Raw genomic sequence first — 14385 nt, forward strand, 5'->3', positions numbered from 1 at the left:
TTATTATTATTATTTTTTTTGTAAAAGGAGTACTTACTGTATTAGCCTTCATCTATCTTTGTTTTATTCCTGAAATAAGATACAAATATAATAAACCCAATAATGGTAATTTAAAAAAAAAAAAATGTTTTGTTTTCTTTATTATTCAAAATTTTTTATGCAATAAAAAATTGGTTCCATTTTGTTTATGATAAACAATAGAATTTTTAATTAAATTAAAACAGGTTGTTTTTTTTATAATTACTTTATTTTCTGTTAATTATAATGTAAACCTTTTTTGTTTATTATAAATAAACAAGATGGTATTGTTTATAGCAAAAACAAGATTCTTTTTTTATTATAAACTACTGGTAGATATTTGTTTATTCAGTCAAAACGAGATTGACATTTAAATGATATACAATTTTTCATTATAAAGAAAAATAAGTTTATTTTTTCTTATAATAAACATGATTACTTTTGCTCATTATTACAACAAAAACTAGGTTATTTTTCTTCGTAATTAAACTATTTGGCGCACAAGCTGATTCCAACTCAGGTGCATGCATGTGAATGTCTCAAGCAACTCATATTGAGTTAACTAATCGATCTAAAATTAACGATGGACATCACATCGCCGTCAATAGTCTCTTAACATACACAATGAATTAATTATTCATGCTATCGTTTCGCTCCTACCGTGCATGTCCATGCGTGTGCGTGTTTAACTCGATTTGTCTCACTTGAGTTTTAAGGGCCCTGCACGGCACGAGAAAAACATCATCAGTTCATCACCATCGCATTAGAAGAGCCGCAACGCCGCGTCCGCTCGTCGCTCCTCCTTCATAAAAGGACACCGCGGAAGCGACCACTTACTGCCTGTCAGTAACTTCATCATGTTCGCAGCCTTCGTCTCCCTCCTCGTCTTCTCGGGTAAGCGGCATCGCACGGCAATGAATGAATGAATTGTTTTCATCTACTTTTACTGATTATTTGCAGCGTGTTTGTGCATGGTGAAAAATGTTCAATTGTCGAACCGATTTAAAATACAAGTTGATGCATTTTCTTAATGATGATTTTATGTATTAAAGGCGGTCACATGTAAAGACGAGTATTTGTTAAATCATGACTTAACAGAACAGTTTTTGGGGAAAAATAGATTTCATTGGCCACACCCAGGCCAGCAATTGATTGAATCAAGACGTTACCGCGATAGCACTTGTCAGACAAATTGAAGTAAGCAACTGAATCTTCATCAAAAACACGCCATTAAAAGTAATTAAAGAACAAATGAGAATCAAAGTGAAGTCATTTGGAAGATGAGTCGACTCGAGTGAGCCATTACGCGCTAATGGAGAAAATTGGGGAGTGTGGTGAACCTCGGCCAGAAGTGGTCAGACACCGAAATCACTTCAAGAGTGCAAATGATGGCTCATCCGGGAAGTCGCGAAAAAGAACCCAGAATGACGTCCAAATTGGCCTCCGTTGAGGTCCGTGTTCGTGGATGAGCAATTAAGCAAGACACGAGGCAATAATGGCATTCATGGTATAAAAAAAAAACAACAAAAAAACAACAACTGACTTTTAGAGAAATAGTAACGAGATAACACTTTCTGGAAGCAAAAATAATTAAAAAGAAATAAATTAATTAAAAAAAAAAGAAAAAAGTCCCCCGCTCAAATTTTTGGTCCCAAGTCAAAGCAAAAAATAAAAATAAAAATCTGACTTTAGAGAAATATTATGTGGCGTGACAAAATAAAACTTTCTGAAAGCAAAAATAACTCTAAATAAATAAATATATACAAAATTGTCCCCCTCTTATCTGGTCTCAAGTCAAAGCAAAAAAAAAAAAAAAAAAAAAAAAAAGAAAGAAATCTAAATAATGAGATAAAACTTTCTGGAAGTAAAAATAACTAAAAATAAATACATAAATAAAAATAGTCACCCTCTCAAATTTTTGGGGTCCCAAGTCAAAGCAAAAAAAAAAAATCTGACTTTAGAGAAATATTATGTGGCGTGATTAGATAAAACTTTCTGGAGGCAAAAATAACTAAAAATAAATAAATAAATAAAAATAGTCCCCCTCTCAAATTTTTGGTCCCAAGTCAAAGCAAAAAAATAAATAAAAAAATCATCTGAACGAAAATTTGTATCTAAAAAAAAAAATCCAACTGGTCACTCGTTTGATTGTCGCTGGTGTTATCCACCGTAGCAGACGGCGTGACGTCGGAACCGACCGGCTGCAGTTACCAGGATGTCTTAAACCACCTGAACCTGACTCGAACCAACGAGCTCTTCTCCATGACGCGGCCCGTCAGGTACTACAAGAGGCCCACTCACGTGTCCCTGGAGGTGCTGCTGTACGCCATCCTCAACGTGGTAAAGCATACTTATGTACATTATATATATTATAATCAGCAATTGGGTTGAGACTTTCAACTGTTTTACTGTGCTAAACTGTTTCATAACTCCTGTTCATCGAGTATTGTAATGTCACAATGCATTTTTGTCACTGTACAATTATTTTAAAGTAGGTACTTCCAGATTTGGGGGCTTTTTTAAAAAAAATATATAAATTAAATTATATATTTATATATAAATTAGCTATTTTACATTTTTTAAATAAAATTGTACTATTTAAAAACTATATATATATATATTTTTATATATAAATTATATATTTATATATAAATTAGCTATTTTACATTTTTTAAATAAAATTGTACTATTTAAAAACTATCTATATCTATATATATATATATATATATATATATATATATATATTTGTTTATATATAAATTAAATGATATATTTATATATAAATTTGATATTTTACATTTTTTGAATAAAATTGTACTATTTAAAAACTATATATATATTTTTTTAGATATAAATTAAATTATATATTTATATATAAATTTGATATTTTACATTTTTTAAATAAAATTGTACTATTTAAAATCTCTCTCTCTCTCTCTCTATATATATATATATATATATATATATATATATATATATATATATATATAAATTAAATTCTATATTTATATAGAAATTAGATATTTTACATTTTTTAAATAAAAGTGTACTATTTTTAAAAACTATATATATATTTTATTTATTTATTTATTTTATTAATCTAATGATATGTCCACTTTCTAGGTGGAGAAGGAGCAGAAGTTTGTTCCTTACGTCTGGACCGTCACAGTGAGTTCCGCTTTGATGATGATGATGATGATGATGATGATGATGATGGCACGATCGTTCCGAATGTATTGGTCTGCCTTGTTCTTCTGTGGTCTCTCTTGTTATTGAACTAAAGCTTGCTAACTTGCTAGCTTGATGCTAACACGCAATTGAAAACCCTATAGACAAGCTAATAAAACTTGCATCGATGTCACGATAAACCTTTCAACTACTTATATTGGAACGCAAGTGGTAAAAACACCTGCATATAAATTAAACAACTTTTCTTTTTTTGGTGGCTTTCAGAGCTGGCACAACGAATACATCTCGTGGGATCCCCAAAAGTTCTGCGGGATCAATAATGTGTCTCTTCCCGTCGGCATCCTGTGGAAGCCGGATCTCACCATCGAGGAGATGTAAGCGCTCACGCGTCCTTCGCCACCGAGCCCGCAAAGTTACTCCAAATGTCTCCCGACAGGGCCGAGAAGGACAAAGCGCCCCCGAACGTTTACCTGACCATCAGGTCCGACGGCCTTGTGGAGGTCACAAACGACCAAGTGCTGTTCAGCATGTGTCGCATGAACATTTACAGGTTCCCCTTCGACACGCAGCGATGTAACCTCTCCTTCAAGTCCATCATACACTCGTGTAAGTTGCACAAAATGACATATTTTTCTTTCAAACACACTTTGAAACATCCATTTTGAATTCAATCAACTCGACTTCCGCCGCAGCCAAGGACATGCGGCTGGAGCCCAGCAACAATTCGTCCCAGGCCACCGAGTGGTCGCGCGATTTGATGCCCACGCAGTACGAGTGGATCTTCCTCAACTTGAACGTGACCTCCATCAAGGCCAGCAGCCCGGACCACCAGGACGTCATCGTCTACACGGTCGGTCCAGCCTGCCGCCTGGAGACGCGCCCACGCGGCTTCACGGCCAAACGGAAATTCAATTTGTCTTGTCAGGGGAGAACAAACAAATGTGCATGTTAAAAACAGATGGCTCGAAAGAACCCAAACAAGGCCAAAAAAACCGACCCAACTTTTTGGGTTATTTATTTAACCCCAAAAATGACTAAACTACAACACCATTTTTTCTTCTTTTTTTATCAAATGAAAAACCCACAAAAAAAATACTTGTTTGGTTCAATTTTTGGGGTTAAATTAATAACCCAAAAAGTTGTGTCTGCCCTTTTTTGGTACAATTTAGGTTCGTTTTGTGTCTGACCCAACTGCTTTTAAAGTATACAAACTTCTCTCCAACTGGGTTTCAAAGTAGGGTTTCCCACAAAAAAAACCAAAAACAAAAACAACAATAATTAGGTTATTTTAGTTTTTTGGGTTTTTTTTGGTAAATTTTTGGGGTTTAAAAGAATAACCCAAAAAGTTGTGTCTGCCCTTTTTTGGTCCAATTTAGGTTCGTTTTGTGTCTGACCCAACTGCTTTTAAAGTATACAAACTTCTCTCCAACTGGGTTTCAAAGTAGGGTTTCCCACAAAAAACAAACAAAAAAAACAACAACAATAATTAGGTTATTTTTTGTTTTTTGTTTGGTAAATTTTGGGGGTTTAAAAGAATAATCCAAAAAGTTGCGTCTGCCCTTTTTTGGTCCAATTTAGGTTCGTTTTGTGTCTGACCCAACTGCTTTTAAAGTACACAAACTTCTCTCCAACTGGGTTTCAAAGTAGGGTTTCCCACAAAAAAAACAACAACAAAAAACAATAATTAGGTTATTTTTGTTTTTTGTTTTTTGTTTTTTGGTAAATTTTTGGGGTTTAAAAGAATAATCCAAAAAGTTGCATCTGCCCTTTTTTGGTCCAATTTATGTTCGTTTTGTGTCTGACCCAACTGCTTTTAAAGTACACAAACTTCTCTCCAACTGGGTTTCAAAGTAGGGTTTCCCACAAAAAAAAAAAAAAAAACAACAACAATAATTAGGTTATTTTTGTTTTTTGTTTTTTGTTTGGTAAATTTTTGGGGTTTAAAAGAATAATCCAAAAAGTTGCGTCTGCCCTTTTTTGGTCCAATTTAGGTTCGTTTTGTGTCTGACCCAACTGCTTTTAAAGTATACAAACTTCTCTCCAACTGGGTTTCAAAGTAGGGTTTCCCACAAAAAAACAAAAAACAAAAAAAAAACAAAAATTAGGTTATTTTTTTATTTTTTTTATTTTTTTTGGTAAATTTTTGGGGTTTAAAAGAATAATCCAAAAAGTTGCGTCTGCCCTTTTTTTTTTTCTTTTTTTTTTTTTTTTTACCCAATTTGTGTTAGTTTTGAGTCTGACAACTGGGTTTCAAAGTAGGGTTTACCGCAAAAAAAAAAAAAGAAAAGAAAAAAATTGGGCTATTTTTTTAGTTTTTTGGGGGGGTTAAAAGAATAACCCAAAAAGTTGTATTGGCCCTTTTTTTTTTTTTTGACCCAATTTGGGTTAGTTTTGAGTCTGACCCAACTACTTTTAGAGTACACAAACATCTCTCCAACTGGGTTTCAAAGTAGGATTTCCCACAAAAAATAAAACAAACAAACCAATAACCTAATTATTGGTTTGTTTGGTTATTTATAAATATATTTATATATTTTTATTTTTTTTTTTTGGTACATTTTTTGGGGTTAAAAGAATAACCCAAAAAGATGTGTCGGACACTTTTTGACCCAATTTGATTGAGTTTTGACCCAAAATAACTCATATATTTGTTGTTGTTGTTTTTAAACTCGTAGTTGTTTTTTTTGTTGTTGTTTTTTTAAACAGTTGGTTCTGATTTCTAACTAGAGTTAGATGTTTCAAATTGGGGTTTCAAGTACGTTTAGGGTTTCCAAATTGGGGTTTCAAGCCAAAGTTATTGTTTTCAGATAATAATAATAATAATAATAATAATAATAATAGTAATCAATTGTATTTATTATTAATGCACTTTACATTAGGGTTTCAAGCCAGGTTCAATCTGTGTTGATTGTCCAGATAAGCATGCGGAGAAAGCCCATCCTGTACATCATCAACTTCCTGCTGCCCGTCTTCTTCTTCCTGGCCCTGGACTTGGCCTCCTTCTTCATCTCGGACTCGGGCGGTGAGAAGCTGAGCTTCAAAGTGACCGTCATGCTGGCCGTCACCGTGCTGCAGCTCATCCTTAACGAGATCCTGCCCTCCTCCTCCAACTCCATCCCTCTCATAGGTACACAGGTTTCATTTTGTCAGCATCTGGGAATATAATGTCACAGGACAGTATTTGTTATGAAAAACACACTTGAAAAACTAATTTGGGTGTTTTTTTTGGAGACTGGAACAGATTAATTGCATTTCCATTCATTTCAATGAGGAACCATGATTTGAGACACAGAAATCTCTTTTCTACTGCATAATTCCGCTGTTGACCACTAGATGGCAGCTCACTATTATGTTTGGAAACTTAATTTGAATAAAAACAGGAAGTATTTCAGCTCAGTCTAGTTTTTGCTGAAGATTATTGAACGTTAAATCCTCTTCAATCCTGCTTTTTATGCCTACATAAAGTGACGGCTATTACGATATGAATTACTAGCAGAAAATTATTTGGTGTTACAATACTTTTGTCTTTTCATATTTATTTAACTTTATAACAGAAAAAAAAAAATGGAGGGAAAAATACCAGTCTTTTTCCATGGATTTTTTAAATTGGAATATTTTAACGTCATTATGTTGTTGATTTTAAAAGAGCTAACTTTGGTTGATTAAATCCTCTAGTTTTGAGATGTGTGGTCGCTTTATATAGACTTAGACTTAGACTTGACTTTATTGATCCCTTTGGGATGGCTCCCTCTGGGAAATTTACAATTTATATATAAATTGTAACATAAACGACGCCATCTTCAGCCGTGTACTGCATCGGCATCTTCGCGCTGATGCTGCTCAGCCTGCTGGAGACCATCTTGGTGATGCACCTGTTGGAGAAAGACAACAAAAGCGACAGCGACCACGCGGACGCCGACGGAGACGGAAGAAGCGACGAGCGAAACATGCAAACCGGCTTCCACAAACAACACGGAGGTGAGATTAGAACCATTTTGACTTCAGTTAATTTTAAGAGCAGGTTTGTTAGATTTTATTATTTTTTATATTAACTCATTCACTCCCAACCATTTTCACTGGTGTTTTCCTGGATTTTGACTGATTTTGCAAGGCCCGCGAAATATTATGTTCTATTGCTATAAAAATATGGAATCTACCAAAAGAGAGATTAGAGTCTCTTCTTTTATCAGGAAAAAAAGTATATTCCTATCTGTTTCTGCTGTGCAGCAATTTGCAATAGAACATAGCTAAGTTTCATCATTATTCACAATTCTGCTTCAAACTGTGGGGAAATCAGCTGGTTTTAACATGGCCTGGTTGATCTCTTATACTCTGCTGCCACTCAACCATTTTCTGCAGTAGAGAGACTGCATGAAAGCCTTCTCTATGCGCTGGCATAAAAAAACAACCTAAAAAACGTATAAATCCGTCTTTGGGACACTTAAAACATTTAAAATATGACGTATTTATACGTTTTTGGGAGCTAATGAGTTAAAAATGTTTTTAGCTGAGTTTTTTAAAATTAGTTTGCTTTGCTTTGCTTGCAGAAGCTTGGACGCAAGGTGGCGTCTTTTATTCCATGCCTGAAACGCCAACGGAACTGATGCCGCTAACCAAAGAGGTGCGTCTCAACATCCCTGAGGTCACACAGTACGATTTAACCCCAAATTGTTTTTTTTTATTTTTTCAAGGCTCAGAGCGGCGCCCTGTGCCAAACGCTGGAGAAGCTGTCGGGCGAGTTGAGGCAGATGGAAAAAACGCTGACCGTGCTGCTCAACGGCAGGAATGAGAAAGACAAGTTGGGTTACTGGACACAAGTGGCCGCCAGGGTCAACAGAATCTTCTTCATCTTCTATCTGACTGTGGTCAGCCTCTTCTTGACGATTCTCTTTTCCAAGTGGACCTAGCGCTAATTATTAACACACATTACTGCCATTATCAGGTGTCCACGTGTGTTTGTGTGTGCCGTCTTTGCTGAGCATGATCATACAGAATAAAGGTTTGGGGTGGGAAAACAATCTTGTACGGATTGTATAATACATACATTACTTTTTATCTATCTATCTATCTATCCATCTATCTATCTATCTATCTATCTATCTATCTATCTATCTATCTATCTATCTATCTATCTATCTATCTATCTATCTATCTATCTATCTATCTATCTAGCTAGCTAGCTAGCTAGCTATAGACATTGTTATGTAGTGAGCTAACTAGTTATGTAGTCACTGTATCTATACTTGTTATCAAGTGTCTGAGTGAGCAACAATAGCTAGCTAGCTAGCTAAATACATAGACATTGTTATGTAGTGAGCTACCTAGTTATCTATGTAGTCACTATCTATACTTGTTATCAAGTGTCTTTGAGTGAGCAACAAATAGCTAGCTAGCTAGCTAAATACATAGACATTGTTATGTAGTGAGCTACCTAGTTATCTATGTAGTCACTGTATCTAAACTTGTTATCAAGTGTCTTTGAGTGAGCAACAAATAGCTAGCTAGCTAGCTTAACACAGACATCATTATGTAGTGAGCTAACTAATGATCTATGTAGTCACTGTATGCACTGTATCTAAACTTGTTAAGTGTCTTTGAGTGAGCAACAAAAGCAATAAAAAAAAAAAGAACTGACATTCACTGCCAAGGACGTATTTTTACGTCTTTTAAGAATCCAGACAGGGGCGGAGCGTTATCTAGTAAATTAAGCTCAACAAAATGGTACTTTTTACTTTAACTTGATCCAACTTATATTATGAATATGTCAGGCATGTTTCTGCATATGTGCGCATTTTATTTTGTGAAACCATGACTGGGTGGTGGGGGTGGGGGGGTATGATGAAAAATGACTTTCAGTTGGGTGCGGTTGGACACAGGTTTAGCCCTATTTTATTTGGACTCTACAATGACAATAAAGATTCCAATTCTAATTTTTGAACTGAAAATGATGAATATGGCCCCAAAAAACATTATTTGCTCAATTAAAACACACACTAGGACACAAGTTTTTAAATGACTTTTTTTTTTTTTTTTTATCATACAGACTATCAAAATTGACATTTTATCCATCTCATGGGGCAGCCATTTTGATATTATGCTATGCTATGCTGTCGACTGAAAACGACAACAAATGTGCCTAAGGGCTCAGCTTGTGAACGTCACATGACCAAACACAGAAAACAGGTGAGTCCTGATTGGTCGTTACCTGAGCTTTTAGGCACTGTGATGTCATTTTCACTCGACGACAGAAGCCGGTGTAGTGTCAAAATGGCCGACCCTGAGACGGATAAAAACGGGTGGATTTTGCTGTTTGCTTCATATTGCATAACGACAATAGTAATCAGTGTTTACGCTGGGCGGGGCACATAAAAAATGTAGTAAAGAAAATGTTTGACTTGATTTCTACTGACACTGTATGTTGATGTCTTCAAAAAAAAGCTGCAATATTTTACTAAAAAAAAAAAACATGTTTTCTTTCCTAATCCCAAAAGCACTTTAGGGTTGTCAACAATCTAATTACTAATGAAAACACTTTCCTTCCAACAACATCAACATATTTTAATCTGACTATCAAACAGGGAGTGATATTTGAGCATTAAAGTGGTCAAGTCAGTCAGACAGACAAATGAACATGACCACAAATGAGGAGCAGCAACTGGCGCCATGATCGCATTTGCAATTTGGACTTGTGGGATTCAAGTGTGGCCCAGCCCCCTTTTTTCTTCTTCCTTACGTCCACACGGATCGAGAAGAACACGCTCACTGCATCAAGATGCTCCCTCCTGGATGCTTCGTCTTCATGCTCCTCTTCACAGGTGAGCTCACTATTGTCTTTAATTGTTTGTTTGTTGTCGAATTGTATTTGGCCAAATGTTCTGTTGCGCAGGTGCGGCACGCTCGGAGCGGGTGTGTTCTTACCACGAGGTGTTGGACCACCTCAACATGAGCACACAGAGCAGTTTGTACTCCATGACGAGGCCCGTCAAAGACTTCAAAAAGCCGACTGTGGTTTCGCTGGAGGTCATCCTCTACGCCATTCTCGACGTGGTTAGTTTATTTATTTTTATTTTTTGCAGTGCACATATTAGTATTAATTGAAGCTTTTTAGAAAACGTTGGCACATATGTGTATAATTAATTTAGAATAAGAAAAACATAATAAAAAAATAAATTTTTAAAATAATTAGATGTAAAAAATAAAATTAAAAAAATTTTGAATAAATTTTTTTTTTTAAATAAAATTTTTGAAAAAATCAAATAAAAAAACACAATACATTAAAAAAAATAACATTAAAAAAATATTGGTTGAATATGAAAATGTATGCAATATCTTTATTGCAATCAACAAAATGTGGCTGACGTCTATTCAATAAATGACAAATACTGTAAATCATATCATTGGTTGCCAGGTGTCATCTTAAACAAGACGGAAAGTTTCCAAATCATTTTTGCGGTTAACCGATCTGACCCTGACGCCGCTTGAAGGCTTTCTCAACAGTAATTAGAGACTTCCATCATATTCACTGAATAATTAACCGAGGCTGGGAAAAGCCATTAATGTTCTTTTTTTTATGCCAGATTGTGGGTAGGTTATCCTCCCCTTCAACAATAAATAATGTTTTACACTTGAATTTTAATATTTGTAACTTTTCTTTTTGTCAACAGAGGGAGCTCGACCAGACCTTCGTACCCTACGTTTGGATGTTCACGGTCCCTTAAAAGCACTTTTTTTCCCCCCACTTTTTTTTCCTGCCAATTTATGAATATTTTTTGGTAACTCTTCTAATTGTGTTTCCTGCACAGAGATGGCAGAATGATCACATCTCTTGGGATCCGGAACAGTTTTGCGGGATTACGAACATCTCTCTTCCCACTGAATTGTTTTGGCATCCAGATCTCACCATTGAAGAAATGTAAGTATCGATCCATCCCTTCAAAATAAACCCCAACCTTAACCCTCAAACATTTGAAGACAAAACCAAGGATAAAATGTTGCCAAGCCTGCTCGAGCCTGACGTCTGCATCGTGCTGTTGCCGCGCAGGATAGAGAAGGACAAGGCCCCGCCGAGCCCCTACCTCACCATCCTCAGCGACGGCCGCGTGTACGTGAAGAACGACCAGGTGCTGCTCAGCACGTGCAAGCTGCACATCTACTTGTTCCCCTTTGACCAGCAGAGCTGCAACCTCACCTTCAAGTCCGTGGTCCACTCGTGTGAGGCTCAACAAAACACTCCGTGACTGGAAAAGCTCGTCTGTCCATGTCTTCATTTTGCAGGTGGCAAGAGTAATCACACTACTCCGTACTTAGGTACAAGTGCAGGTCAAATTGGAAGGACAGTAAACCCCCTTACAAGAAAAAAAAATATTTAAATACTCTATAGACCTGTTTTTGTAGCATTAACGTCTTTAAACACGTTTAAAAAAAATACAATCATGTAAAAAAAAAAAATAATAATAATACATTGAGAGACAGACAAAAGTATTTTACAGTGTAACAATCCCTCTTTGTGTTTACAGTAAACAAATATTGTTTTCCTAAACTAGCAAACTTATCTCACAGTAAACATTAAAAAAATCATGGTCAAAGTTGTACATTATGAAAATAAATAAACTACAACCTTAACGTATTTATTATTATTATTATTATTATTATTATTATTATTATTATTATTATTATTATATCATTTATTGAATGTAGAAGAATAATACAAAAAAAAAACAGTCAATCCAATTTACGGGAATCACATAAATTAAAATTAAAAAAAATAGGAGGGGGAAAAACACCAATAAATAAATAAATAAATAGATAAAAAAATAATAACATTCAGGTAGCTCCAAGTTGTATTTTTTTTTTTATAATTCTGCATCTATATTAATTATTTAATGACATTTTTTGTTCGTTACAAATTTAAGAGACTTAAAAATAATTGTCAATTTCAATCAAAAATAATTTGAATAAAGGTTTCAAGTTTAGAAATTGACATTTATGGATATAAGCCATTTTCCACAATAAAATATACAAATTAACCAAAGTTGACAATTTTTTGTTCTTAGATTAAAAATTTTTTCCATTCAATATAATCTTGTGTTTTCATTCACACATAAAACTACAACAATCGCTTTTTGTAGTCTTAAAAAGCAGGGTTTGATAAAATGAAAATATTTCCAATAAAATCTAAGACGTGCCTAAGTACTTCCGGTTTTGTTCTTTTTCTTTCGTATTCCTATTGTATCAAGTGAAATAATCGTGCAGCCATCTAATGGTCGGAAGTGGAATTGCAGTGCACCCAATATACAGGGGAATTAGACCAAAATAGTCAATAACTTTTTTTTTTAAACTTTTTTTGTTTTTGTTTTTGTTTTTTTAAAAGTGAAATAGCGAATGGCGATTATAATAGATTTTTTGTGGAAAAATGCTTATTGAGGGGTATGGCCCCTTCTTAGTCAGGATTTTTTTGGGTTAAAAAATATTATATATTTTTTTAACGAATATTTGGGTAAAGTACAGATACCTGAAAAAGTATTTTACACTCAGTGACACTCACTTCCTGTCTCAGCTGAGGAACTGCAGCTACTTCACTTGCTCAGTTCCGCCCAAGCCACCAAGTGGTCGCGGGAAGTAATGCGCACGCGCAACGAGTGGATCTTCGTCGGCATGACCGTCGTCAACAAGACCAGCAGCGTGTTCGGCATCCAGCAAGATATGATTGTTTATACTGTAAGTAGTTTGATGCTGTAGACTGTATTTGAGCTGTTTCCAAACTTTCTTCGCGATGTCACAGATCAGCATGAAGAGGAGGCCGATGTTGTACATCATCAACTTCCTGTTGCCCGTCCTCTTCTTCCTGGCCCTGGACTTGGCCTCCTTCTTCATCTCGGAGAGGGGAGGCGAGAAGCTGAGCTTCAAGGTGACCATTCTGCTGGCCGTCACCGTCATGCAGCTCATCCTCAACGAGATCCTGCCCTGCTCCTCCAACAAAATCCCTCTCATAGGTCAGCCAGATGTGAAATGACGCCTCAAATGTAAACGGACTCGCACTCATTGACGCCGTCCGCTGCACCCTCAGTCGTCTACTGCATCGGCATCTTTGCTCTGATGATGCTCAGCCTGCTGGAGACCATCTTCGTCATGTACCTGATGGAAAAAGATAAAGGCGGCCAGGACGTGACAGTCAGCGGAGATCAAAGTGGTGAAAAAGGTGTTTTACGACAACTCAAAATGGGAAATTGACCTCAAAGTGCCTTCGGGCTCACATTGTGGGCGTCACTTGTTGTCCGCATTTGGTCACATGACATTTGCAATGCTACATATGGCCACGAAAATAACATTTCTGTCATTTTGTTTTCTTACAGAAAAGAAAAGTCAAAGTTGTTCATGCATCTGCAAAGTGCCCACAGATGAAAATCCACCTGAAATGCTAAAGGTTTCTTCAACTCTACATAATCATATATTGTTTATTAGTCACAATAATCCTCAAAAAAAAAAAAAAAACTTTGCAGGAAGGCCGACTGACGGAGTCCAGCTCCCTGGAGAGACTCTCCGACGAAACAAATGATTTGATAAAGGCCCTAACGCGACTTCTGGACAGCAGGAAGGAAAATGAGGACAAGCCCGGATATTGGACAAGACTCACCGTAAAAATCAACACAATCTTTTTCATAATCTACCTCACCGCTGTGTCTTTGTTTTTAGCTGTGTTGTGCTTCATTTGGCTGATGAACCACCAAGAATGAGAATTCATAAATATCAATTATGATTTGTTACTGTGGCAGTACCACGGAGTAAACAGGCTTTAGACAGTATACGCATGCGGTTGCTGTTGACACACAACTGAAACAAAAGTTGCTAACTCATCGTCCACCGTGCTGACTCTATGAAAGAATAAAAAAAGAATATTTATTGCTTTTGTTGCTCACTCAAAGACACTTGATAATAACTTTAGATATAGTACATACAGTGACGACGTAGATAACCAGTTAGCTCGCTACGTAACGTTAGCTTAAATGTAAATGATATAATGAAATGAGTACACGCACACCCATATGAACAGTTAAAAAGAAACAGAAGGAAAGGTGTAAAATATGTGCAATTGTGTAAAAATGTGATAAAATAAATACAGTACAGTTCTAAAGTTTGTGGGGCCACCGTATTTTAAGAGAAAAGCTGTTGTTTTTTTAA

General features: G+C 35.7%; 2 protein-coding genes across 2 annotated transcripts; both read left to right on the forward strand.

Moving 5' to 3' along the window:
- The first annotated feature begins 256 nt into the window (after positions 1-256).
- Positions 257-8380, forward strand: LOC144004498 (5-hydroxytryptamine receptor 3A-like). Its single transcript, XM_077501677.1, has 10 exons — positions 257-912; positions 2192-2358; positions 3142-3186; positions 3472-3581; positions 3644-3813; positions 3900-4057; positions 6124-6334; positions 7012-7185; positions 7755-7828; positions 7899-8380. Exons 1-10 carry the CDS (start codon positions 876-878, stop codon positions 8112-8114), a joined length of 1362 nt encoding a protein of 453 aa, XP_077357803.1. The 5' UTR covers positions 257-875; the 3' UTR covers positions 8115-8380.
- A 1526-nt stretch (positions 8381-9906) lies between these two features.
- Positions 9907-14123, forward strand: LOC144004585 (5-hydroxytryptamine receptor 3A-like). The gene is made up of 10 exons (XM_077501891.1): positions 9907-10022; positions 10094-10254; positions 10872-10916; positions 11010-11119; positions 11249-11418; positions 12764-12924; positions 12989-13199; positions 13274-13405; positions 13560-13630; positions 13707-14123. Exons 1-10 carry the CDS (start codon positions 9980-9982, stop codon positions 13938-13940), a joined length of 1338 nt encoding a protein of 445 aa, XP_077358017.1. The 5' UTR covers positions 9907-9979; the 3' UTR covers positions 13941-14123.
- The last annotated feature ends 262 nt before the right edge of the window (positions 14124-14385 follow it).

Source organism: Festucalex cinctus, chromosome 17 (genome assembly GCF_051991245.1).
Source record: "Festucalex cinctus isolate MCC-2025b chromosome 17, RoL_Fcin_1.0, whole genome shotgun sequence".
Taxonomy (NCBI): Eukaryota; Metazoa; Chordata; class Actinopteri; order Syngnathiformes; family Syngnathidae; genus Festucalex; species Festucalex cinctus.